At 29.5% G+C, this 27,066-nt stretch overlaps 1 protein-coding gene across 3 annotated transcripts in view; it reads left to right on the plus strand.

Annotated features, from left to right (window-relative positions):
- LOC142331813 (neprilysin-11-like) overlaps nucleotides 1-27,066 on the plus strand; it is a 222,469-nt gene that overhangs the window by 134,621 nt on the left and 60,782 nt on the right. For all 3 annotated transcript variants that reach the window (XM_075377944.1, XM_075377943.1, XM_075377946.1), the window contains one exon: nucleotides 26,028-26,128. In XM_075377944.1, coding sequence (XP_075234059.1) covers nucleotides 26,028-26,128 — 101 coding nt within the window. The remainder of the gene's footprint in view (nucleotides 1-26,027; nucleotides 26,129-27,066) is intronic.

The following is a 27,066-nucleotide window of genomic DNA, read 5'->3' on the forward strand; positions in this document are numbered from 1 at the left end:
TTTCTTTGAATATTTTTTTTAATTTTTATCAGCAACTGTGTTTTCCGTTTCAACAGTATATTTTTTACGAGGTTTCTTTTTATACAGGCGGGGTTGTATCTTAAAATATCATTTTAAAACAAACTAAATTTAAAAATAGGTAGCGTCTCGGCATTTCATGCAGTGGGATAAACCTATAGCTTTTGATACCCGATCTTTCATAAAAAGAAAAAAATATATATAGTATTGATTTCAAAAAACGCGCTGAAAATAAAACTAAAAAAATTTCTTTTTTAAATTTAGAGTTTTTGAGATCTAGTAGTGCCAAATTATTTGTTTTTAGTTTAGAATAGGCTTCAAAATCTGGAAATTTAAAAAAGAACTAATACGTTTTTTCTTTTAGTTATTTGTATTTTTTGTTAATAAACATCAATCGAGTGAATTCTTAATGTTCATAATATAACATTGGATATCTTCTGTGTAGCATGAATAATTTCCGACATGCTGATCTGCAGAATATGTAAACAATAGTCGGCGGTAAATTTCACGCCCTGCCTTGTAAATGAAAATTTTATTGTTAAATATTGCTATCGTTTTATTATTATTACTATGTGTTCTTTTTTAAACTGTTAATTGTGTTATTATTTGCACAATACTCTATCAAATAAATAAATTTCTTTATGCTTTACAACATTTACTGTACACCCTTCCGGTTAAAGAGTTTGTTACTAAATCCTTATAATTTTAGTTTATTTTTAAACTATTACGTTGAAACCTATCTATATTTGTTTTTTGATGACGAAACAAAGTTTTTATAATTTTTAGTCAGTGAAGTGTTGTGATTTTGGATAAACATCATATGAAGTAGTTTTTTCCTTTTATATTTTTTTTATTTTTATTATAAAATCGGATGAAACAGAACTTAAATCATACTTACGAAAATTTTATTGTACCATTATTATTTTTTTAAATACATTTTTAATAGATTTCAATATAAAAAAAACGTGATGCCAGATAACAGTTGCAGTTATTCAGTAACAATGTTACAACTTCCGTACGTGCATTTTCATTTGATATTAAATTCTGTGTTTAAATATAAATATATATATATATATATATATATATATATTTTTTCAATTTTATTTCTCACAGAGTTATGGAATTATTATTATTCATTATTTAAAAGTTAATTACCTTATAGCAGCTTTTCCAAGTAATTTTTCTGGTATTTGATTACGTTGTTCGTAATACAATACTTTAAAAAAAACATGCGATATTTTGATAGTGTTTGTATAATAGAACCGTTGTTCGAAAGAGAAATTAAGATGATTTTACAATCTCTAAGCTGATATATTTATAATTATAAAAGGATATTTCTTAATAACAAAGAGAAACCTTTTTTCTCGTTACTGCAGTACAACAATCGCGATTAAAATTTTTTTTAAGTTTCGCTTCGCTTTTTTCCTCATCATTCCTTCATATTTTTATTCATTTGGTGTATTTTTTGTCCATTGGTTATTATATTGAATAATTTTTTTTTTTCTTAAAATTCATTAATAATCAAGTTATAATAAATAAAGTTTATATTACCGATAAACTTTTCATTATAAATATCATTTGTAACTTTTTAGATTTCTCTAAGCTACTGGTTTCCAGTAGCTTTCCAAAGATCCTTTTTGTTAATCTTTCGAAATTAATTCCAATTAGATACCCATAAAATAGGATCTCTTTCTAATTTCATTTGAGATTTTTGAAATGTTTTGTAAATTTTTTTTTAATTTTCTTTAATTTTATACTAATTTTTGTTATTAAAATTTTTCAGATAATTTTTCTTTTTTTATAAATGTATTCTTAATTTTAGTTTTCGTATGACTTTAGTGACACTGATTTGTACAAAATTTCTTTGTGTTGTATTTTTATTTAACTTTACACTTTTAGATCATTCTTTGGAGTTGTGTAGATCTTTCGGTAAATTTTGTCCCAAACATTATTGTTGTTATTTTTTTTAATTTACTTTTTACATATTCTGTTTCTAACTTTGAACGGGCCATTTTTAATGTTTGTAATTTATGAGGAACCTTTATTATTAAAAAAATATCAATTTTTAATATAATATTAGTAGTATATTAAAAATTTAACGTATTAAAAAAATTAATTAAAAAATGAATAAAAAATATACAAAATTATTCTTTCAATAAATAAATATAGAATAAATCTAGATTAAAAAAAAACACAACTGATTATTCTCGAAAAAAAATAATTAGCAGAAATTGATTTTTTGTTTGTATTTTATCCATAACTTTGCCAATTTTGAAACTAAAATAAAATGAGAAAATATATTCTAGTCAATAAATTGAAAAAATTATTTTTAGGTAGATTTTCATGAGAAAGCTATCTATTGTAATGGTTACCATAATTCGACTTCCGGAAAGTTTCGACATATCATCGCGTTTCACATGCCCCAAACCCAAAATCACTGTCAGATCAACAGTTGAGCGGACAATGGTTTTCAATAAATGAAATATATATATATATATATATATATATATATATACTAGCTCTACCCGCCACGCTTCGCTATGGTACATTGTGGTTGCATGGATGAGAAATGAGAAACAAAACAAAGCATACGTTTCATAGAAGTTTAATTTTGCAATACTTGTGGATATACAATATTTTTTTTTGTTTTTCCACTGTCTGGTGTAGATATAAAGGCTATCTGGTTTGCCGACTCGGGAACACGCAACATACAGTTGCCCATGTGAGAAGCAATCCGCATCTAAATCTAAACCACACAATTCTAAAGATTGACCTTGAGCTTTATTGATTGTGATTGCAAATGCCAATCGAATTGGGAATTGCAATCTTTTAAATTAAAATGGTGTATTGGGATTATGGGTATTCGAGGAAAGAGGACATCTTCACCTTTGAAAGGCCCCGTTAAAATCGTTGCTTCCACTACATTATTCATCAATTTCTTAACTGCAAGTCGCGTGCCGTTACAGAGTTTTGGCTGATTAATATTCCGCAACAGGATAATTGTCATTTTTTGATCGAACCGTTGCTAGAATCAATCTAATGAGGAATGTTTTCCCAGTTCCTCCTGGCGCATCCAAGAAGAAGGTCACCCCAACTCCGTCATTTATCATTTGCATTATGCGATCATAAATGCCTTTCTGTTCACGCGTTAATTTGATCGGACATATAACTGAAGATTACCGATGTTGTAACTCTGTTCATGGCGTAAATCCACATCAAATAAAGCAATCGCAGCTCGGGTGGGTGCTGGCATTCCCGATTGACTAAGAACTTTATTTGCAATAGCCAAGCACTTGTCTTCAATATTTATCAATGCTTCGTTGTAAATGCATTCTGTAAATTCCATGGTCATATTGGTATTTTCTAGACGTACTCTATGCCAAATATCCTCAGCCATATGCGATCGATATCTTTCCCATAATTCTATGGGAGATAAAGGGAAGCAAGCGGTCAATATAATTGCGAATAACGCGCGAATTTGGTTTGGATGTGCAGTGTTGCACGCGTCATTAATACATATATCCCACTGTTGGTCGTTTTCTAATAAATTCAGAGCTTGGTGAAAGGCGCAGCTCAATCACGACACGATCACACAAAAGTACCTCGATTAAAGTGAATATCTAATTCAGATTGTATAATAATCTGAATCAGAGCCAAGTGGATACGTTTTTTTTTTTTTGTTAATAAACAATGTAATTGGGAACAGGTATTGTTTCACTTGTGACTGCGGTTGTCGTTAGCTAGTATGGCGAGTGTTCCCCTCGCTTCCGGCAGATGGCGCGGTCACTGGTACACAGCTGACCGTAAAAAAAACTGTTTTCTCGCGGTCGCGGGTATGTGACTGATGCGAAAAATAGATAAAAGCAATCATTGATGCGGGTTATATATCGTGCTAAAATTTGAGCTCAATCGGTGCAGAACACTTTGAGTTTTTGAAGCGTACACAAACGAACTTAACATTTTTATATATAAAGATTTTTGGGCTGCGAAAAAAAGCCCCTAAGTCGTGCGTAAAAACATATCATTTTAAATGCTTACAAAAGCAGAGTAATGCTTACAAATTACAGAATAATCAAACGGCGTTGATTTCAGATGTTAATAAACTGCTAAGGTAAGTAGAAGTTGTGCTGCTTCAGTGTACAACGTGATTCTAGAGTATGAATCTACTAATGAATTACGGTCTCCAAAGAAAACAAAACCCCGCAGGTCAATTGAGAAAAAGGTGTGAGATTTTGATAAAAACGCGATTCGTAAAAAAATTACACGAATTTGAATTATTTAGAAATAGTTTAGCGATGTATTATGTCCTTTGGAAGAGAATTCGGTTATTGTCTTCGACAACGCTTCTTATCATTAAACGAAAAGAATTCCAGCCGTGTTATAGAAAAACAATGATATCAAAATGCGGCTTAGTTCAAAATGAATAATTTTTGAAGAGGTTTAAGTTAATGTTCAATCATTGCAAAGGGTTTCGCGTATTAAAAGTAATTATAGTCCGTATAAAATTGGTTTGACACACAACGCCTTATTGGTAAGTCGTGTTTTTATTCGGCTCCAAACGAATATGTTTACCGGCCTCCGTGGGGCGAATGGTAACGTCTCTGACTTTAATCCGGTGGTTCCGAGTTGGAATCCCGGTCAGGTATGGCATTTTCATACGCTATAAATCATTCATATCATCATCTGAAGCAATGCATAACGGTGTTTCGGAGGTTAGAAAAAACAAAAAAAACGAATACTTAGTTGTGTGGTTTCAGTGTTACTATTTGTGAATTTTGTTCTTTGCTTTTACGTAGCAAAGAACGCAAAATGACCAAAAACGATTGTTTGGTCATATATATGAAAAAAAAAACCTAACAAAGGATTTTTTTGTCATTATGTAGGGATATTCTTTTCTGTGTATTTGGTTATTTCGACTTTTTTTGTTTGCATAGTCTTAAGTCTATCTGGGCTATAAGAAAGTTGGGTGTTTTAATTTATTTACTGTAAGTCATCCTTCTTGGTGGCTTTTCTTTTTGTTTTGGTGTTTTTTTTTTTTAAATAAAATACAGATGTTTTAGCTGTTAAATATAATTCAAAGAAATTTGTTACTTAATCAGTTGTGATTTTGTTTACATTGGCAACGGCCATACGGGCTCTTTGTGATTGGTCGTTGTGTTTGACAGCGGCCATCTTGCATTGATCTGATTGGTTTTCCTTTGTTTACATTTCTTTCATTTATATATCGTGCTAAAATTTGTGCTCAATCGGTGCAGAACATTTTGAGTTTTTGAAGCCGTACACAAACGAACTTAACATTTATATATATATATATATTTCATTTATTTGTAAATGATAAATGCCGTAATTTTGAGGTAATAACTTTCAAATAGATACATAAAATATAACGACCCAAAATCTCGGTCGAATTCGTTAATGGGCAAAATCTGACGACGGGAGTGGAAATGGAGAACGTTTTAGAAAAAAAGAAAACATCGCTGTAACTTTCCTATTAAGTACAAAATCGAATTCGTTTAAAGTTTCTGCTATTCTTTGGATAAGGGCCTAAAACTTATCTAAGTAAATTTTTTTGATATCATAACCATTGGCTCAGGGGGTGGAAAAAATTGGTTTTAAAGACAAAAAATTATACTTTCCTTAATAGGTACAGTATCGATTCGGTTTAAAGTAGTCGTTAGTCCTTTAAACATTACCTAAAACTTTTGTTTGTAATAATTTTTGGTATAACCAACCCTTAAGGCAAAGGAAGACCAAAATGTTGCTGGAATTGTAAGATGGGGCTTGTCGTATTTTAAACACGTAAAACTCTTTTCACATGCAAGCATTTTCGTATTGAGTAAATTTGAAGTTTTCTTAACTTTAAAGTGGAAATTTTTCTTATCCCCTCCTTAGCACCGGTGAAATCTTTTTTCAACTTTTTTTTTTTAAATTTAACTATATTGATTTATTAACCTCTGATTGTAAAAAAGGTTTTACAATAAATAATTGAATAATAACAATAAAAAAAAAATTGAATAAATCAGACGTTATTAGTGATATAGAATTTTATATTCTTTTCATTTAAAAAAAAAAAGGAAATGAAGTCGGTTTCGAACCGATGTACCTTCCCCTTGTAAGAGCCAAATATTTCATTAATTAAAGTTTTATTTGGCTATAACTTTATAAATAACCAATGAAAATAAGTACCACTTATGATACATAGTTGATAATCTCTCAATAAGAGTTTATTACGGCAGTTAAGAATAAGTCCAAAATCCTAATTCTTTTGATTTTGGGCTTTTTTGGACACTTTTGGTTCAGTCGATTGCAATCAAAAGGGAGGTGCACATCTAGATGTTACAGCAGACTTAAATACAAAATTTCAGCATCCGACGGCTAATTTTTTTTTGAATTTTGCGAGATACGAACGTACTCACAAACGTACGTACAGATGTCTCTCCGAAAATAGTCGAAATAGATTCAGGGATGATCAAATGGAAATTTCCATTGAAACATGAAATACTGAAATTTTTTGCTATCATAATAAGTAGTATAGCCGTAATGCCGACCAGTCCTGAGCACAAGTCATTACGTTTATATGAAAGGTTTTTTCACGATAGCTGATTAGTCAATAACCTGAGGATATTTTTTACGTGAGGGACCCCCCTCTTTTTCACCACGAAAACGGGTATTTACTACAAAAAGCACAGTAAAACACGACTCTGTATCATTGCAATAAATCAATACATTAAGGATTGGCCTAGAACCTACCTAAAATTTACACTTAATCATGATGATTGCAATTAAATTTCAAAATGAAAGATTGGATTTGATGAGAATATAATAATAAAACACATTTGTCTGGACAAAAAATATTTTAAAAAAAATTCCAAACTTCAGACATTGTATTTAATCACTTTTAATCCGTAAGATTCAATTAATTATAATATTTAATTAGGTGGTTCACGAACCTTCACGATTCGTTTAATTTTAAGGCAATTGACTGAACATTTTAATATAATTCGCTTATATCTAGAAAATAATTCATTATCTCATTCAGAAATGCAGTATCTTAAAATTTAATTATTATAGTATACTCTTCTTTAGTGATCCTACGCTTTACACAAACTTTTTCATAGTAACATAATGACTTTCTGTAGTTAATGAACACAAACTGAATTCGAAACCAGGACCCGGTCTCTAACCTTTTTTTTTTTTTTGCGAAAAAACATACCTTCTTTTTTAATGATGTCAGGGAATTCTTCTCATTGTATATGGCTGTCAATAATTTATTATAATACTTGTCTTTTTTTTATTTTCAATGAAAGATAGATATTAATAATAGCATTGACTTTTGATCCCTATTTAATGTAAATATAATATTATGCAGTACTTTCTTTATTTTATTTATTTATTAATATTATTAAAATAATTAAATTTTTCAATTTATCGAAAATATTAAACATTTTTGCAATTTTATATAATAATTCAAAATATTTGAAATTAATATTTTATTGTTGTTAAAAATTATTAAATTTATATGCAACAAAATTATGTGAAGATGGTGGGAAACGATATGAAGATTGGTTTCGTAATAAAGAATCTAAAAAATTGATAGAGTATTTTGCTCCCGCAGATCTACGGAACCAAATAATTCATATAAACTCGTTTCAAAGGGTACAAATCCACTAGATTTAGTAATTTATTTAAGGGACGAATTAATTTTAGATTTAGCTTGTTGGATCTCTAAAGATTTCTATAAAAAATGTTATAAAATTATAAAAGATTATTTCACAAAAGGTTTAATATATATAAATTATTTATTATAGTTGTATCAATAATTAGCTTAAAATCACCGAAGATACCATACGAATAGTTGTCATTTATATGTTCATAACACACATCTATTAAAATTATTTTGTCTCTATATAAAAATAAAAATTTAACTGCAGTCATCATGATTAAGTGTAAATTTTATAATGTTTGGTCATCAATACTTTCAGAGATAGTGTAATATATCACTGATTATTTCTTAATGTAAATAATAATGATTATTTAATGTCTATAATGTCAGTTTAAACTTCAAAATCATTATTAGTTCTTTATTAACTATTCATCACATCATAAATAAAAAAAAGGGCGTATCTCGAAAACGGTGCGTCCTAGGTCAATTCTAACGCGATTTTGAAAGGCTTAATCTTTTCTTTTTTTAGCAGTTTTGATCACTTTTAAATTTATAACAATATTTCGAAAAAACATCGGGCATCATTACTTTCATCGAAAGCGGGATGATAAAGGTTGTAGATTGTTTATTTTTTTTATTTTTGAGATAGCTAATGACGTTATCTTATATATATATATGAGGTAGGTTCTAGGCCAGTCTTTAATGTATTGATTTATTGAAATGAGACAGAGTCGTGTTTTGCTGTGCTTTTTGTTGTAAATACACTCTTTTGTGGTGAAAATTTAACTAGAAAGAGGGGTCGCTCTCGTGGAAAATAACCTCAGGTTATTGACTAATCAGCTATCGTGAAAAAAACTTTACATCAAACGTAACGGCTTGTGCTCAGGACTGGTCGGCATTACGTTTGTATGTAAGGTTTCTATACTACTACAATACTTACTTTACTTCGTACAAGGATGTAAAAATCGAGATTTATAAATAACAGTTAATTATTTTATTTGGTACCAAATTATTTTTATTGGTAACTGGTCCCTGGTTATTGAATTCATTCCTGTAACAATTCGATTTCGCAGATCTTGAAGAGTAGCAGGCTTAATTGGTAAACCCAGCGGGTTAGTCTAGTGGTTAACTCGTCATCGCAAATCAGCTGATTTCTAAGTCGAGAGTTCTAAGGTTCAAATCCAAGCAAAGGCAAGAACAAATTTTTTACGGATTTGAATACTATATAGTGGATACCGGTGTTCTTTGGTGGTTGGGATTCAATTAACTACACATATCAAGAATAGTCGACCAGAGACTGTAGAAGACTACACTTCATTTACATTGATACATATCTTCATTCACCCTCTGAAGTAATACCTTACGGTAGTTCCGGAGGTAGACAGGAAAAAGATAATAATCCTGAAATAAAAGGTTACGTATATATATATTTGTTGTTGTTTATATTCTATTGTCGACATATTACAAAATAGAATTATAAACGAGTGTTCCCGTCTGAAGTAATATAAAATATTATTACATTGGCTATTTAAAAATTAAAGAGATAAAACATTTCATTTAATAGAACGTAATGATATTAAAAATGCCTATCTTATAAAATCAAAATTTATAAAAAAAAAACGAATAATACATGTGTAATGGCTATTATAATAAATTATAATATGAAAAATAAAGTTTAAATTTAATATTATATTTTATTATAATACAATACGAATAGGATAGGGCAGCTTACACTTTAATATCAACGCATCACTTTATATTTAAATGACTTTTAAATAATGACGTGATATTTAATAAAAGGTCCGATGTTTACTATAATATAAACGAGGTCATGGTTTAAAATGGACTTTTATTTAAAATCAGTAAAAGATTTTTAATAATTAAAAATAAATTATTGTTTTTATTTTACGTAAAATAGCTATTTTTCAAACCGAATGAATTATCCAGTTTTAAGGGATTGTACCCCCAAATTATAAATTAGTTTATTTCATTATATTTTTTGACAATTAATGTTTTAGGTAGATTTCATAAGAAGGCTATTGTAATGGGTACTATGATTCGACTTCCGGAAAATTTCGACATATCTTCGCGTTTCACATCCCCCAGACCCCAAAACCACCGTCAGATCAAATGTTTATACATTTATATATATATATATATATATATATATATATATATATATATATATATATATATATATATATGATATTTCTAAAATTGTGGGCTGGCGATGATTTTTCAGATTCTATTTGTAAAATTAAACATAAAGTATCCTTACGAAAAATGGCAATTTCTCATTCGTTCTTCCGCTATCCGCCATTTTATTATTCTTATATAGAAATTTATATCTCAACTTCGGATAGAGGAATCACAATTTAATTTAATTTGGCAAGAGTCTTGGTAATAAAGTCTTAAAATTAGCAAAATATCAGGAATTAAATACCTTCGCAAGTTACAAAATGGCGGCCAAGTTTATTTTTCAATCAGTTATATCTCCGTAAATATTAGTTTTATAAAAATTTTGTTATTTGCTAAAATGTTAAGCCATTTATTTTGAACAAATTTACTTTTATTTTTTAAAATCAATTAACAAATAGCCGAGTCATGGAGGAAAATTGATGTAATTTTGTGTCTGTTTTCATGTCCTCCACTTTACGTTCAATTCGATTAAATATTAATTGTTCTTATTTATTGTTAACTCTAGAATTGTAGATTACTATCAGATTAAGTAATAATATTCTCACAACAAAATTTAATATTAAATAATAATTATTAGGTCTATTATTACTGAACGTAAAGTGGAGGACATGAAAACAGACAGAAAATTACATCAATTTTCTGCCAAAACTCGGCCATTAACCGATTTAAAAAAAAAAAATTAAAGTCATATTGTTCAAAATAAAAGGATTAATATTTTAGAAAGTTACATTAATTTTTATAAAAATAATATTTACTGAGATATAACGGACTGAAAAATAAACGTGGTTTTGTAACTTGCGAAGGCATTTAATTCCTGATTTTTTGCTAATTTTAAGACTTTATTATCAAGAGGCTTACCAAATATTAATGTGATTCCTCTATCCGAAGTTGAGATATAAATTTCTATATAAAAATAACAAAATGGCGGACAGGGGGAGAATGAAGGAGAAATTGCCATTTTTCGTAAGGATACTTTAAGTTTAATTTTACAAATAGAATCCGAAAAAGTATGGCTAGCCCACCATTTTACAAAACACTCTGTACATATATTTATTTCACTTTCTTGTACACATTAACTGCCATAATTTGGCGCCAATCACTTTCAAATTGTTCCTTAAAAATAACTCGTCCGAAAATCTCGGTCGAGTTCGTTAACGGCCAAAATCAGAGCATGGGAATGGAAATGGGAGGGCTTTTGCGAAAAAACAAAATATCGCTATAACTTTCTTAAGTAAAATATCGAATTTGTTTAAAGTTCCTACTATTCTTTCAATAAGGGCTTATAACCTATTTCTGTAAAGTTTTTTGATATCACCAACCATAAGCCCAGCGGGTGGAAAAAATAGGGTTTTGAAGACAAAAACATCATACCTCCCTTAATAGGCAAAGTATCGAATCGGTTTAAAGTGATCGTTAGTCCTATAAACATTACCTAAAACCTTTGTCTGTAACAATTTTTGATATGACCAACCCTTACGGCAAGGGATGACCAAAATGTTGCTGGAATTGTAAGAAACTGGTATTGTCGTATGTTAAACATGTGAAACTTTTTTCACATGCAACCGTTGTCGTATTGAGTAAATTTGAAGTTTTCCCCTACTTAGCACCGGTGAAATCTACTTCCGCCTTCCGGCGTTGAGTAATAATTAGAACCACGCCTTCCGGCGTGCATCTAATGTTTTTCTTAGATTCTTTAAATAAAATTAGATTAATCGCCAAATACTAGCGAAACAATTTTTCAGTTTTGAATTAGTAAAAAAGTTTTTAAAAAATCTTACAGCGAGAATTAAAAAAAAATCGGACGTTAAGGAATTAAAAAATATTAAAAACATCTAATTATAATTTTTAACGTTAAAAATCGACAGTTGAAATATTTTCATAAAATCTCATTTTAGTTCGCTTTCCTCCTACCAGTCGTTTGTAACTCAGTCTATTTTGTAAAATCTGAAGTGAATAAAACTAAATATATAAAAAAAACTCAGAGGCCTAAATATCAGTTTAATCAAAATCTATTTCTACTGTAATATTTCGTTTTTATCTGCCTACACGTAAAATGTTTTGTTGTTTAAAGAAATATCGGAAATGTAATCTTTTCAACAACTCTTTTACATTAGCTAAACTTTAAATCTATTTTTCACAGTTCTGTTCTCAATATGAAATTCCTTTTTTATTTTTATTTTTTTGAGTGGGGAGATGTATTGGCAATACTGAATTGTAATAAAGAAATGCAACTAAAAGAAGTGAATTTAACTTTGCAGTATCACTGGTCAATCTAAACCGTATTAGATCACGAGCACATTTTCACGGTACTCGTTTCAAATGGACACCATATTAAAACAAGATCAGGAAAGGAAAATTTTACAATCCATATTTAATAAGGCAAGAAATTGTTAATAATTTTGTATTTTTACAGCTTGTGCTGTAATTATAGAGATTAATTTTTGTAAAAATTATAACTCAAAGCTTTAGAAGTTAACGTTCACGCAGGTTAAGCTTTCTCTGTTATACTGCGGACCGGAGGACTCCCCAGAGCACAGAAGGATGAAGTCAGGAGGAGATTCAGATTGGAGCGGCTCACGCCAGAGGATACCATCGCATATATGCTCCGTGGGAAGAGAGAGTGGGAATCGGTGGGCAGGATGGTCGCCGGTATATTAAAGACAAAGAGAGCAGGGAGTGGGGTAAAGATCGTTAGCCAGCAGTATTCATGGCGGACGTCTCAAGGATAAAAGAAGCGAATAGTGTACAGTGTAAAATTGTATCATAGTCGTTGTTAGACTTAGGATTATTCGTGGATTTTGGATTGTAATGTTAATCTGCCAGAGGACTCGGACGCCTTCCAGCAGGTGCTGGGTGCAACCCCCCGCAATAAGGGGAAGTAGGTTAACTTCTCCCTACTGCGAACAGGAGAACAGGTGTCCAACGGCTTGAAGCTCCTTGCATTTGCTGATAAAGCAAGGACAAGGAGCAATAAATAAGAAGGAGGTGGTTAACGTTAATACAAAAAAAAGATTATATATCAAGGCGTAAAATATATTGACGCCTGCTACACGAAGCGTGGCTTCGTGTAGGGCCAGGAAGGTTGCCTTTCTGCTGAGGACGTCTTGGCTCAACCACACGCAAGAGTGGCTGGGTCGGGACGCTTCCGATGACGCATTAAGGATCCTCATGGTATGAGGGAAAGGCGCGCGCGATGGTGGACGAGTACGTGCAACCCATGCCCGGATCCCGGTTAGGTTAGGGCCGGGAAGGGTAGCTCTCCTGGGGAGGAGCATCTAGGCCACCCAGAAGAGGAGGTCGTCGGGATGCTCTTACGATCCAGGAGAGATCACGATGGGCGGTTCCCGTGCGGAACGACATTCCCGTGCCACGACATTCGGGGGCAACTGATGTAACGCCTTACGGCGGATGTCTGTTGCTCCTGAAGTGTTTAATAAATAAGCTTTCTCTATTAATAAAAGTTGTTTTGCGTTAAATTTGTCATGATTTTTCATTTATATATATATATATATATATATATATCACCGTTCAAGATCGATATCTGGTAAATGCCGACATTCTTCGGTGAATATCGACAATACCAAATACGTGGTGAAAGACCGAAATATTTTCTTATTCGAACTTTCGCCGGTATATGTTGACATTCGACAAGCACTGATGGTGAAAGTTGAAAAAAATATTTTTTTTAAAAATTGAATAAAGGGCTAATCATCTGACCATTTATTTGTGTCATTATCGTTCATCCATGCAGTTAACATATTTTATCCTAACTGGCTCTTTGAATTTATAAAATGCTGAAAATTTGTTAATTTTTTTTTTTACAAACGCGATGAATTTAATTAATCGCCTCCAATATCGAAGAATAATTATACATAATTTGTATATTTAACATTAGTTATTTTGATAGTCAAAATTTGAACACAGAATTATCATACAACCCAGCTTGTACAAAGTAAAATTGTAAAAGAAACAGAAGAAATCTTGCATTACGACTGCTTGTTTATTGTAATATTTTATTAAATTATAAACAAAATTGGAAATTTATTTAGGTTTAATTTATCGTAATTATTTTTAACAAATATGATAGAGTTCAAATAAGGTAGGCATTTATAGTCAAACGAAAAATAGTAATAATAATAATAATAATAATGCCGACCTCTGTGGCTGAGTAGGTAGCGTTTCGATATTTCGTGCGGAGGTCCCGGGTTCGAATTCCGGTCAGGCACGGGATCTTTTTATACGCTACCAATTTCCACAGAGCTAATAACCCATACCTGTTGATGCCCGCTCTTTCATGAAAAAATAATAATAAAATGACGTATATAAAATAAATACACATTTTCTGTATGCGAAGCGGTTCAGTGAAGTGGAGCGACAGTTTTAATTTCTTTAAATAGACATCATAATAAGCGACAATAGTAATATGTTGTTACAGACGGCTAACGTTTGCGGTCAAGTTCAAGGCCATATCAACAGCTGGTTGCCGCTTTGTTCTTATAGCGTTGTTGACATCAGAAACTGTTGTTTTGACCTACATAAAGGTTACATAGTGAAAGTATGTATATTAGAATTTATGAAATTCACTCGTACATTCGTTAATATTTATTACATACAAATGACATTGAATTAATAATTAATATGAATATCATTCATTTTTTAATAATAATTTGTTTATTCGCGTAGGAGACGTACTAATATTTCCTTTTTTTTAATTTCAAATCGAATGCAGTATTACATTAAATAATATAATTTAAGATTTAAACATTTGATAGATGAAATCTCTATCTCTTTACCCATACTAATAACTTTTTTTTTGCTTACATTAATTTTCATTCAACTAGTGCCCTATTGGGATTCTTACATCGTTGTTTACTGTACTTTAAGTAAAATTAAAATTTTTTTGCAAAGTATACAAAATTAACGGTTCATATCTTTGTATGGACCATTTTGCAAAAATCCGAGCGTAAATAGGTCCAGTAATTTCTTAATTTGTAGCGGACACACATACACGAACATTGCCTTTTTTATATGCATAGAAGAAAAAAGTCTGTTTGTATATTTTTTTGTTTTTTTCGTAAATATCTCGACACCGGCGCCACCTAGCGGGTATAGGTTTTGGGAAAATTTTTCTTTTCACGTAACTAATATATATTTTGAATATGAGCTAAATCGGACCTTAAATAAATTTTTTCGAAATATCTCGACCCCAGCACCACTTCGCTATCGGATGAACGGTTTAGGAAGGCATAAGAGACATACAGACAGACAAACATTCATTTTTATATATATAGATTATAAAGTGCACCTTCAATTTACGCGGGTGTTAACGTTCCGAAAGATTTCCGCGTATAATGAAATTGCATAAATTGAGACTCACATTTAATGCAGAAATACAAGTTAGGTTCTTGTTAAGTAATACAGTAAATGATATCCGTAAATTACTATTCCCAAAAAATGCTGTACTTTATTTTACTATTTTATTATTACAGTATTATTGTATTATTTGAATGGTATTACAGTACAATGTATGTAATTAAAGAGAAAAGATCTGATGTAGGCTCCACATGACTTCCTTGTACGCCTATTAAATTACATATACACATTTAAAAAAAATAAAAAGTACATAAACTTTTATTTCATTAATAACTTCTGATATTTTTTCGTATTTTTTTAAAATTTTTATTATTGTATTATTTATTGTAAACATTTTTTTACAATCAGAGGTTAATAATTATTAATAAATCAATATATTTAAATAAAACAAATGAAGAAGTCGAATTCAGACCGATGTGCCTTCCCCTTGTAAGATCCAAATAATTCATTAATTAAAATTTGGCTATAACTCTAGAACCAATGAAAATAAGTACTACTTATGATATATCGTTGAAAAGCTCTCGATGAAGGCTTATTACTGTAGTTAATAAAAAGTCAAAAATTCAATTTTTTTTGGTTTTTTGAACTTTTTTGGACACTTTTGGTTCAGTCGATTGTAATCAGAAGAGGAGATGCCCCACTAAATGTTACAACAGTCCTAAATCCAAATTTCAACATCCTACGGCTAATCGTTTTTTAGGTATACGTACAGACGTCACGCTGAAACTAGTCAAAATGGATTCAGGGATTATCAAAATGGATAATTCCATTGAAATCTGAAATTTTTCGCTATCACAATACTTTCTTTACTTCGTACAAGGAAGTAAAAATATGTGCTATTTATTTATTTACTCCTTTCAGGGGCGCCATTTAACAACTAATTGACCAAATACAGATCGGCTGCGGGCATCTTCTTGAAAAGTGCTTTATATCTTTGTTCTTTTAGAAATTATTGATGTGAAGGTTATGTCATCTGACAAATAAGAGACCGGCTTTGGCTTCACATGTCACTTTTGACAAAATTTTCCAAAACATATTGATTTAATCTTGGTTAATTGCTGGAAAATGTCGGCAATGTTGTTTCGAATTTTTTTGTTGTTGAGATCCTCAGTTATTTGTGGTTTATCGATGTACACTTTATCCTTAAGATAATCCCAAAGAAAAAGTCCAATGGTGTCAAGCCATATCATCATGGTGCCATTTCAGATCATTAAATTTTTCTTGCAATAACTGGATAGTTTCATCGACAGTGTGCCATATTGCACTGTCTTGTTGAAACCACATGTCTTCTACGTCGATATCATTAATTTTAGGCCATAAAAAGTTTGAAATCATCTAATGAAATCGAACTCTATTAATGGTAACGGCATTTTCATTTTCGAAGAAGTAAGGTTCAATCAATCCTCCAGCCCAAAATCCGTACCAAACCGTGACCCGTCGAGGATGCATAGGAAGTGCTTCAATATTTTTTTTTGGATTTTGTGATCCCCAAATTTGACAACTTTGTTTATTGACAAATTTTGTAAAAATAAAATGCACCTCATCGCTAAAGACTTTTTCCCGAAAACTCGTTATCAACTTTTTAATTTTACAAAACCCAACTTGCGAACGCCTGACGACTTGCATGATTCTGTGGTTTCAGTGCTTAAGTCAGTTGAACCTTATAAACGAGCAAATGCAAATCTTTCATCAAAATTCGTTGAAGAGAGCTTCTGGATATTTTAATTACTGGCTGCGATGACGGATTATGGTAGAATTAGGAGCTGGTGTGGACTGTATTTTTTTAATGAGATGAAATGAAGCAACGCTATGTTCTTCTTGAATCGTTATATTTAACTGACATTTTGATTGAATTACAATAGTTACATTAAACTTAAGAATGTATGACACTGTAGTCATAATTGAACTTGAACATTATCAAGAAACTTTGAGTCCCTGTGGACTGAAATGAAAACACGACCGCACTGTGCGGGATTCTTTCGTAGAATATAACTATCGCTGATTGTCTATCCGATCGAAATGAAGAATGCGATCGCACTGGGCGGGATTCTAACTTAGAATAATTGTACGACCCTCACCTTCTGGTTAGGACTAGCACCCAGTAGATCGCAGCACCGGTCGGCTCAACGTGGAACGGAATAGATTGTTTTAGAAGGATCTTATTCAATACTTTCATTAAAACCGGCTATGATTTCAATCAGACGAGCTGTACGCGTACGGCCACTGCATTTTTTGTTTATAACTGAACCGGTTGACCCAAATTTATTGATTAAATTTACCATGGTGTTACGAGAAAATGCGTTATGATGACCAAAAAAAGTACGACATTTGCGAAAAGTTTCTGTAATATTTTCAGTATTTCTAATATGAATTTTTACAATTTACAAAAAAATACATTTACAAAAAAAGCAAAGATTAAGATTGGTTTAATTTTGTTACAAACTAAATCAATTTCTCATCTTATAAAACATTTAGAAATTTTGCTTTACGGGCAAAAGAAATACTATCATTATCATTAATGGCAGTTACTTTAATGCCATCAACTTGCAACTATCTGTTACATCTGCCTTACAGTGAATAATTTTTTGAACAACTATCATAGATTTTCAATTACTTCTAAATAATTACCTTCAGATAAAGAGTTGTATCACCTGCAAAGATGGTAATAAACGGTTCAAAATTTTGAGGTAAATTATTAACAACAGTAAGAAAAACAAGAGACCAATGATACTTCTCTGTGGCACTCTGTGTTCTTATCTTGAAGAAGAACCTACATTTTACATCACAAGCCTTTATCTAAAGGACTCCTCTACATTTTACATCACAAGCCTTTGTCTAAAGGACTCCTGTACTTATTTTTTTTTACTTTACTACCTGTTTCTATCAGCATAGTTATCTGCATTTTTGATACTATTGTTGTTTGTGTTGAAGTTTTAATTCCTAGAATAGTAACTGTAAAACATCTTAAAAGATTCTCAATTGCTGTAACCAACAACATGTCATTTTTTGCTCCATTGAATAGATCATGTTTTCTCAAGATTCCATGCAATTTAACCTAATTGTAAGGTATTAAAATTTATATTTTATTCTGTCTTGAATATACCATGGAGCCACTAATAAATAAGAAAATATATGAAGTTATAAAAGACAGAAATTAAATTATACAACATTTTGTTTGATTTTAGACTCCCTACATGACTTGCTATCATTTCTGAACATCTCCTCTCATAAATATTAGTTGTAATACATAGTTCTTGCAATGCTATTATTAATGGTTATATAACCATAATTGACAACAATAATAATTTCTCATTAATAATTAATTAAAGTAACTAACATTATTATTATTTACATGCAATTTTCAATTGTAATCTATTTTAATTAATATTGAGTTGCAAATTGCTTTTTACATCTATTTGAATGTAAACAGTCACAGTAATGGGAAATATTATGAAATGATAATCTCTATGCAATAGTAATATTATGGTATAATATATTAGGTTAAAATAAACCTAAAATAATAAGTGTTATCATTTTATGTGTATAATCATAAGTATGTATTTTATCATATCATTTTATCATTTGTTAAATTTTATCATTTTATTTTTTATCTCAGGAAACCTTGAGTATTTTAAGGTTTTTATTGTAAACAAAAACTTTTTGTGGTTAAAAATTACTTCCTAAATGAACACATTAATTTAGAAGTGCCATTTATTCCTTATTATTCCTCTAATAAAAATGTTATTAGTAAGTCATTAAATTTACATAGCATTTTTACTTAGTACTAATCAGGAATAAGGTTTTACAAACTGTCTACAGCTATTTTGTGTTACTGCAGGATCAAAATCATGTAAATAAGCTGTAGTTATAATTGATTGAAAAATCAGATTATGTTTCTCCTGAAGAATCTGATGATTCTCTCTTTTCCTCTCTCTATCATAATTTTTATTTTTTTATTACAGTTTTTTTCTGTTTTTTTTTTATTTATTAAATAAAAATATAAATAAAATAAAATATCTCTTTGGTTAGTTAATTCATCTTAAATATTTTCCAGTGTATTTAATACTTAGCATATCTCACAAATACATTTTTAGTTACAATTTGGTTGAATGATTAAATGGTTTTTTAGTTACACCATTTACTCTTCCATTTGTCTTTAAAAATGTCCAGTTTCTGCTATGATGTTTTCATAGATTTTCTGTAAATTTTGTACTGTGATTTATCTATCTCCTTCTCGTTCCAATTTAGAATTTTATTCTCAATATTTACCTTTTGTATTCAATACAAAATAGCAAAACTTTTTAGTCAATAACCGATTGGTTACTACATGGTTTAGATTCCTGTGGTTAAATTTAAGTAAACAAAACAAAGAGAGATAATTATTACAAACTCATAATCTGTTAAAAATTAATAATAACTAACAACTAAAGTAACTAATTGTTGCGAATAAAACTACTTAACGCTTTGACTTCTAGGGTTATCAGATTAATTGAACTCCTTCCAGTAACTTACTGAAATGAAAACTATAAATATTGTTTAATCTTGAAACGTAAAATCAGACTTCTGCAATTTTGACAAAAATAGATTATTTTATAACCAATACTTTGAAATTCAGAGTCATGATTTGAATATTATGTAATTTCACCCTCATGATTAGAATAAGCATCTATTCATCAGGTTTTATTTTGTTTATCTACTAATTTTATATACTAACCATCATTTTATATTATCTACTACAGGCACTATATTCATAGAGGTCTGTAAATGTATCTTAATACAATAAATTGTATTTAAAATAGATTATATCTAATAAATTAGTTAAAAACAAGCATTAATTAGATAGTGAGAAATGAAATGTGTTTAAAAAATTATTTACCAAATAAGCCATGCATGGATGTAGAACATCCCAGACTGTGTTGAGATCAGTGTTTATTTTAACAAAAAATACTAGACAGCTGATTCAGTATTACGGGAAAACATTTTCTCCAGGAATATATTAAGAGTGAGGAATGATTACATACAGTTGCGTAATATTTTAATAAATATATGAAGTGATATACACACTGTTCTGTAGCATATTGAGAATTGTATCTGAATAAGAAAGCTATTAAAATATGAGATGGATAGATTACATAGTTTCACAAGATTGAATGGTATTCCAAGGAAGAAAAGAAAGTTCTACTAACCTTCAACCTTCGTTATTGTATTTGTTGAAAATTAAAAAAATCCACTATAAGAGGATGAAGGGGTGGTCAGTCTTGGTGAAAACAAATAAATTGAATAAGGTTTGCAGACGATATTGTGTTTTTAGAAGAATCTCAGGATAATTGCAAAAATAAAAATGGCAAAAACTAGAATAGCAAGCATTACCTAAGTAAGTGCTTTATGGAAACAATTATTATTATTTTTATTACTGTGCAATAGATTGGAGTTAGACTTGTGAACTATATGTACAGAATGTATTTTTGTATGGATGTGAAATATGGAGTAAGAAAAGAGACTAAGAAAGGCTAAAAATACAGGCAGGAAAACCCAAAATAGTCATAAAATATTTATGAGAAATATGGACTAAGAAAAGAGGAAAAAAGAAAGGCTGGAGGCCTTTGAACATAAAGAAAATTGGAGATGATTAATGGTGAAAGAGTGAAAAATTAACTAATGAGTAGACTAGACATAAATAGTAGCTTAATTACACGAATAGAATATATTATGAGAGGAAAAAGGTAATTGTAACAATACCAAAAGGTGCAGAGAGGCCAAAAATAATTTTAAATTGTAAATGATCTTTAAGGAAAAGTGAGCTACTAGGAACTCAAAAGTTAAACTTGGTATAAAGTGGAATGAAAACAGATATACTGTGCAAGGAACTGCCTCAGGCTGTAAATGGTAGAGAATTAACCAAATTTCATCAGATCCTTCAGCGATTTTCTGACCTGTCATTTTCTTATATGTAATTTCCTATTTTATTGTTGCTTTTACTGTAAATATCCTTAAAAACCTTTTTAATAAATTTTATATGAAGAATATTCCATTGTTATATTGCATGTATATATTTTTTTCTATAACAATGTACCTTTATTAAATATGGCCAAAATAAAATTATATGTTAAGTATTCTAAATCTCACAAGATAGTTTTTTCATAAGTTGTTTATGTAACAGACTATTGTCAGTGTTATGTTATACAGTATTATTTTTTATCTTGTTTTTTTAACAGATTATGAATTTTAAAAGGATTGTAATTGCATGTGATAATATATATTGTGCAGTATAATTATTATTTATTAAAACCAAAGTTTCATAAATTTGCATCATTCAGAATAGATTGTTTTATATTATAACCTAAAATAAAGTGATTACAGTTAAAAAAAAGTTGATTACAGTCATTTATCTATTTGTTTATTGACTCATCTTTTAAGAGTAGTGAAACCACATCTTACATGCATCGCATTCAATAACAATTTTATTATTACAAGATATTTAGTATCATATAATTGTAAAGCGAGTCATTTTATGTGGTTTGGACTGATAAAAAAATAAAAAAATTCATTAAATTATACATCATTCTTCAAAAAAATCCATTTTTTATTCTATTACATAAAAATATTATCTTGTAATGTCATGATATCATTGTCATCACTACTATTGGATTTAAAATTCATCTGTTTTCCCATGTTTATGATCAAAATAGAATTTGTTTTTAATCGTTTTAAAATTTTAAATAAAAATATCACTACTTTGAAAATAAATGTTTGTAAGAAGTATTTATTAGTTTCTACAAATTAATTTTGATTTTTGATTCATGAAAAATAAATATTCTATGTTTGGTTGTGGAAATTCCCCGCATCCAAATCATAAAAAATTAATTAATACTCCAATATTGGTGTAAAATAAATATTTTGTCATGTTTTTTATATAAAAATTTGGTAAATAAAAATAGCACATGGTATACTGATATACACTAAAAAGAAAGATTTCATTAACTTTTTTATGTGACGAACACTTATGAAGAGTTACAAAAGTGTTTATATCATAGCAACCTTTAGAAATAGCATCAACTTTCTTTTTATTTTTTTAATATTTTATAGTAAGTCTGACAGCTTGATTTTTAATTGTAAAAAAAATAAAATTAATATTAAACAAAATAAAATTTTTCACAAAAAAATACATTCCATTTTGCTGACAAGGTGAAAGGTTTGTATCATCATATCATATACTTTTAGGAGAACCCTATCATGTTCATCTCTGTTCTTTTTTATTTCTAGTTAAACTTTTGAGTTTCTGATATCTCATTTTCCTTTTAGACGTCTGTAAAATTTACTCCTTTTATTTTCTCTTCTTTGCTCCTTCCACTCATCTTTGATGATTACAGTATGTTTTACATTAAGCTGAAATTTATAAAACTTTATCTTATTTTGAATTAGCTTATAACTTTTACCTTGAAATAAAGTGTTTTCTAATCGATTAGAAATTCTGCACTTAGAATATTTTTGTATTCCTGGGAGTGCAGTGGCAAACTGCCAAAGTACAATGAATACTGAATATTGCAGTAACATTTAATTATATTCATCCCTGGCAATTATAAAAGTAATTCCTGGATCTTTTTTTATGAAACGCTGTCAAGTGTTCTTCCTCCTGTACCTCATACTGATGATAAACCAGTATAGATTTTAAATATTAATAAATAAAAATAATGAATAAAAGCTTAGTTTTCCAAATTTCAATATTTTTATTGTCTAACATAAGTTAGACTCAAATTTATTAAAGTATGATAATAAATGAATGATTTTGGTATAGTAAATATTATATAATGAAATATAGAATGTTTATTGTGTATAGTTAATAAAGTAGAGTTAATATTCTTAATATAGTTAATGAAATTTCAAAAAGCAAATCTAGTAAGCTAATCACTTTTTTATAAAATAATTTTTATTTCATAGAAATCAGTAGTGGTGATGTTTGGGAACGTATAAAATATGTTTTCTGCTTCTGAACGTGTGTCTACAGAACCCTTTTAAAAAAACTGAGCTACATTTTTAAACAGTATATCGTTGGTACCATAATTTAAACTTATTCTTGTTAATTTTTTCATCCCTTCTTCACTTTTAACCCTGAATTTCCATTTCCATAGTTTCTTTGATCTTTTCCTCATCAATATTTCAAATGTTACCAATCCTTTTCTGTACCTTTTCTTTAGTGTCCTTATAAATGATATAGCGACATCTAAAAGTGGACAACTTAGTGTCAATGCTGCATTGGCATCCAATATACAAAAATCTAAGCTTGATGTATCAATATGTCATAAAGTATTGCATCATTCATCAATAACTTATGATAAAAATGATATTTGTTTAATGACTATTTTCTGTACTTTTAACTGTCTTCAGATGTAAATTAAACTCTATGATTTTTAAAAATTTATTCCTATTACAGATTTTTCTTATATCTTATTACCTATAAAAACGTCATTCCTTTTTTGAACCATCGAGTTTTAATTAAACTTAAATTATGAATGAATTAATCTTTATAGTAATTCAGGGTGTAATATAATTAAAAAGTTTTAAAAGATACTCTTTGAGATAATGCTTTTTTTAGCCCTAACAAATTTGAAATAACTTGAACAGAATATTAATTCCTTTTAGTGAATTAATATTTTTTGACTTCATGGCTCAAGATTTTGACCATTTAAAAATTTTTTTTCATTGAATTAAATTTTATTACGAGTAGACCGCATTTTTTTTTTTTGTTATTGTGTAACAGACCTTTATTTATTTCTTATCTAAAAAAAGATATTTTTTACAGTATAAGTATTGTTTATTATTATAAATAATTGTTGTATGGTATATATTTGTATGAAAAATATATAAAAAAGGCTTTTCAAATCAAACTGGTGAGATCGTTCTATGTTATGTTCTATTTTTTGTTTTGTTTTCATCCTTTGTTTTTACATTCTTTTAAAAATATATTTAAAAAAAAATTGAAGTTATTTATTGGCCAAATAAAATTTTTATTATTTATTTAGCTGTTTATTATTGTTTTTAGTGTTTTAATAACAAATGAATATTAAAAAAAAACAAAAAAAAAACTTACTACTTGTATCATCGCCTAATTAATTGATTAATCATTTCTTGAAATAACTACTGGCTGATGTTCAGTAATAATGCCAATCCTAAACCTGAACCCTGAACCTTATAGATTAAAGACAGAAATAATTTTACTCTCTTTCTACCTCTTGATATTAATTGAAATGTTATTGTTATGCTTTCACACAAATTATCTTATATCTAATTTTTGAGGGTGATAAATATTTTGCTTAAGCTATTTAGATAGTCTTTTTGAAATGTTAATTTATATGAGGACAAAAAAAAATTGTAAATAATTACTAATTTTTATGCAGATTATATTTATGTACGAGATCTGTTCAGAAAACAACCAAACATTTTTAATTAAGCGTTAATGGAAATATTTAGTACGTGCGATTGGCAGCATTATGTTCCGCATAATTTTCTCTATAACCACATGTTCATGAATTGTTCATATTAAGTTTAGTTTTTGTGTTATTGTCATTTTAGTGCGACCTGTTTAACTGTTAGTAGCGATTTTCATAATCTATGATTACATTACATTCGTTACATTACATTAGGTTCACGAGCAACGATACAACATAAAATTTTGTATGAAACTGGGGAAAACTTCCAAAGAAACGTTTAAACTTCTGAAACAAGTTATTGAAGATGGGTCGTATGCAATGTTATGAATGGTTTTCACGATTTAAAAGTGGTGATTAGTCAATTGAAGATTGCCCTCGACCAGGAAGGCCTTCAATTTCAACTGATGACACCTGCCCGATCTCGTGCGTGCAAATCACCAATTGACTGTCAGAGAACTTGCAGAAGAGGTTAGCATCTCGATTGGATCATGCCATGACATTTTGAGTGGAAAATTGAACATGCATCGATTTACAGCAAAGTTTGTTCCTCGTTTGATGACTGAACAACAGAAACAACATTGACTGAACGTTTGTCAGCAACTTCTTAAACAAGCCGATGTCGAAAGCTGGTTTACGGCTATGACATTGAGCAAAAGTTCTATCATCACAATGTATCCGCAAAGGATCTCCACGCCCTAAGAAAGCACATAAGTTTATATGCAATGTCGAAGTGATGCTCCATGTTTTTTTGATTTTAATGGAATTGCACATTTTGAATTCTTATCTCAAGGTGAAACGGTGAACTGTGTCTACTATCAAGGTGTTTTACAACAATTTCGTGAAAAAATCCACAAAAAGAGATCCGAGTTGTGCCGAGACAACTCATGGTTCCTTCACCACGACAATGTGCCCGCACACTCAGCTTTGTCAATTCATCAGTTTTGTACCAAAATTCAGATGACTGTTCTCCCTCAGCCTCCCTACTCTCCAGACCTGGCTCCTTTGGATTTTAGCTTATTTCTGAGATTAAAGTCAGTGATTAAAGGATGCCATTTTGAGACTATTGGTGACATTAAAGCAAATTCGTCACGGATCTTAAAGGCAATTTCAAATGAAGGTATACAAGACTGCTTTGCAAAGTGGGAACATCACTGGGAAATGTGTGTGAATAGTGGAGGGAAGTACTGTGAAGGGGACAAGGACCAGTAATCTGTAAAATTAATAATAAAGGTTAAAAAAATAAAGTTCAGTTATTTTTTGAACAGACCTCATACATATTTTAGGTATAAAGAATTTATATTTTACTTTGTAAAATTAATTCTACTTTTTATTTATTTTTGTTTCAGTTATAAGAGACCTTCAAGAAGAAAATTAGAAGTGATTTTAGTTGCTAGTGTTGTATTATCTATTATTTTATTAGCTATGTTAATAACGGTGTCTATAAACTGTAAGTATTGCATCATATTTTTAATAAATTTTCACTTAGTATATTTTCAATAAGTAATTAGTATTGTTAGGATTTATAGTTATGTGGCATAACTATAAAGATTTTAGGCAACCTGCCATGAAATGCTAATAACTGTCAAAACTGCAATAGTATTTTCAATATTACAGAATTGTGCCATTCTTATTAAGAAAAAAGAGGATTAAACAATCCCTTATACCTTTCTTCACTGAACAAAACATACTGACGCACATCAGCATGCCATGCCCCTGAAATACAAGAGGTATTCTACTTCACAAATGATAACTTTATTCTGTTAACCACAAAGATTAGTTGTATAGTGACTATTATTACTCTCACACAAAGCAAGTCTAATTAATGATTTTTGTACCTCAGGTGCTTTACACATTTTACAACCATTAGAAAGACTAGGACAGATATTTCACAGCAATAAATTAATGTACCTCTTATGTTTTGAGAAACAATGCATTGCTACAGAGTGCCTCATGAAGAAACAGAATTAATTTTAGGATATGTTCTATTAGAAAAAAATAATTAAAATTTTTATGTTCAACACTGGTTTGGAAACATTTTATTTTTGAGTTATGGCTAGCAAAACATTTTGGCCCAATTTAAATCCAAGTAGTAGAATAAGACTATAGTGAAATTCTTATAACACAAATTAGAGAGCAAAGTTGATGGTTTCATATGTTTTTATCTGAAAAAATAAAGTAAGTAGGTAAGTAGGTTTCTGCACACTGTCTTTACCAGTTTATGAAAAAATTGTTATGGAATCCAAATAATTAAGAATTCAAAACATACTTTTTAGGTTTGTATGAAACTTTACTTTTTTAGGTTTACTTAAGAAAAAATATTTTCTTAATTACCCTTCATCACTAACTTTCATAATTTTTGTACATCCTAAAAAAAATTTCCATTAA

Source organism: Lycorma delicatula, chromosome 10 (assembly GCF_047948215.1).
Source record: "Lycorma delicatula isolate Av1 chromosome 10, ASM4794821v1, whole genome shotgun sequence".
Lineage (NCBI taxonomy): Eukaryota > Metazoa > Arthropoda > Insecta > Hemiptera > Fulgoridae > Lycorma > Lycorma delicatula.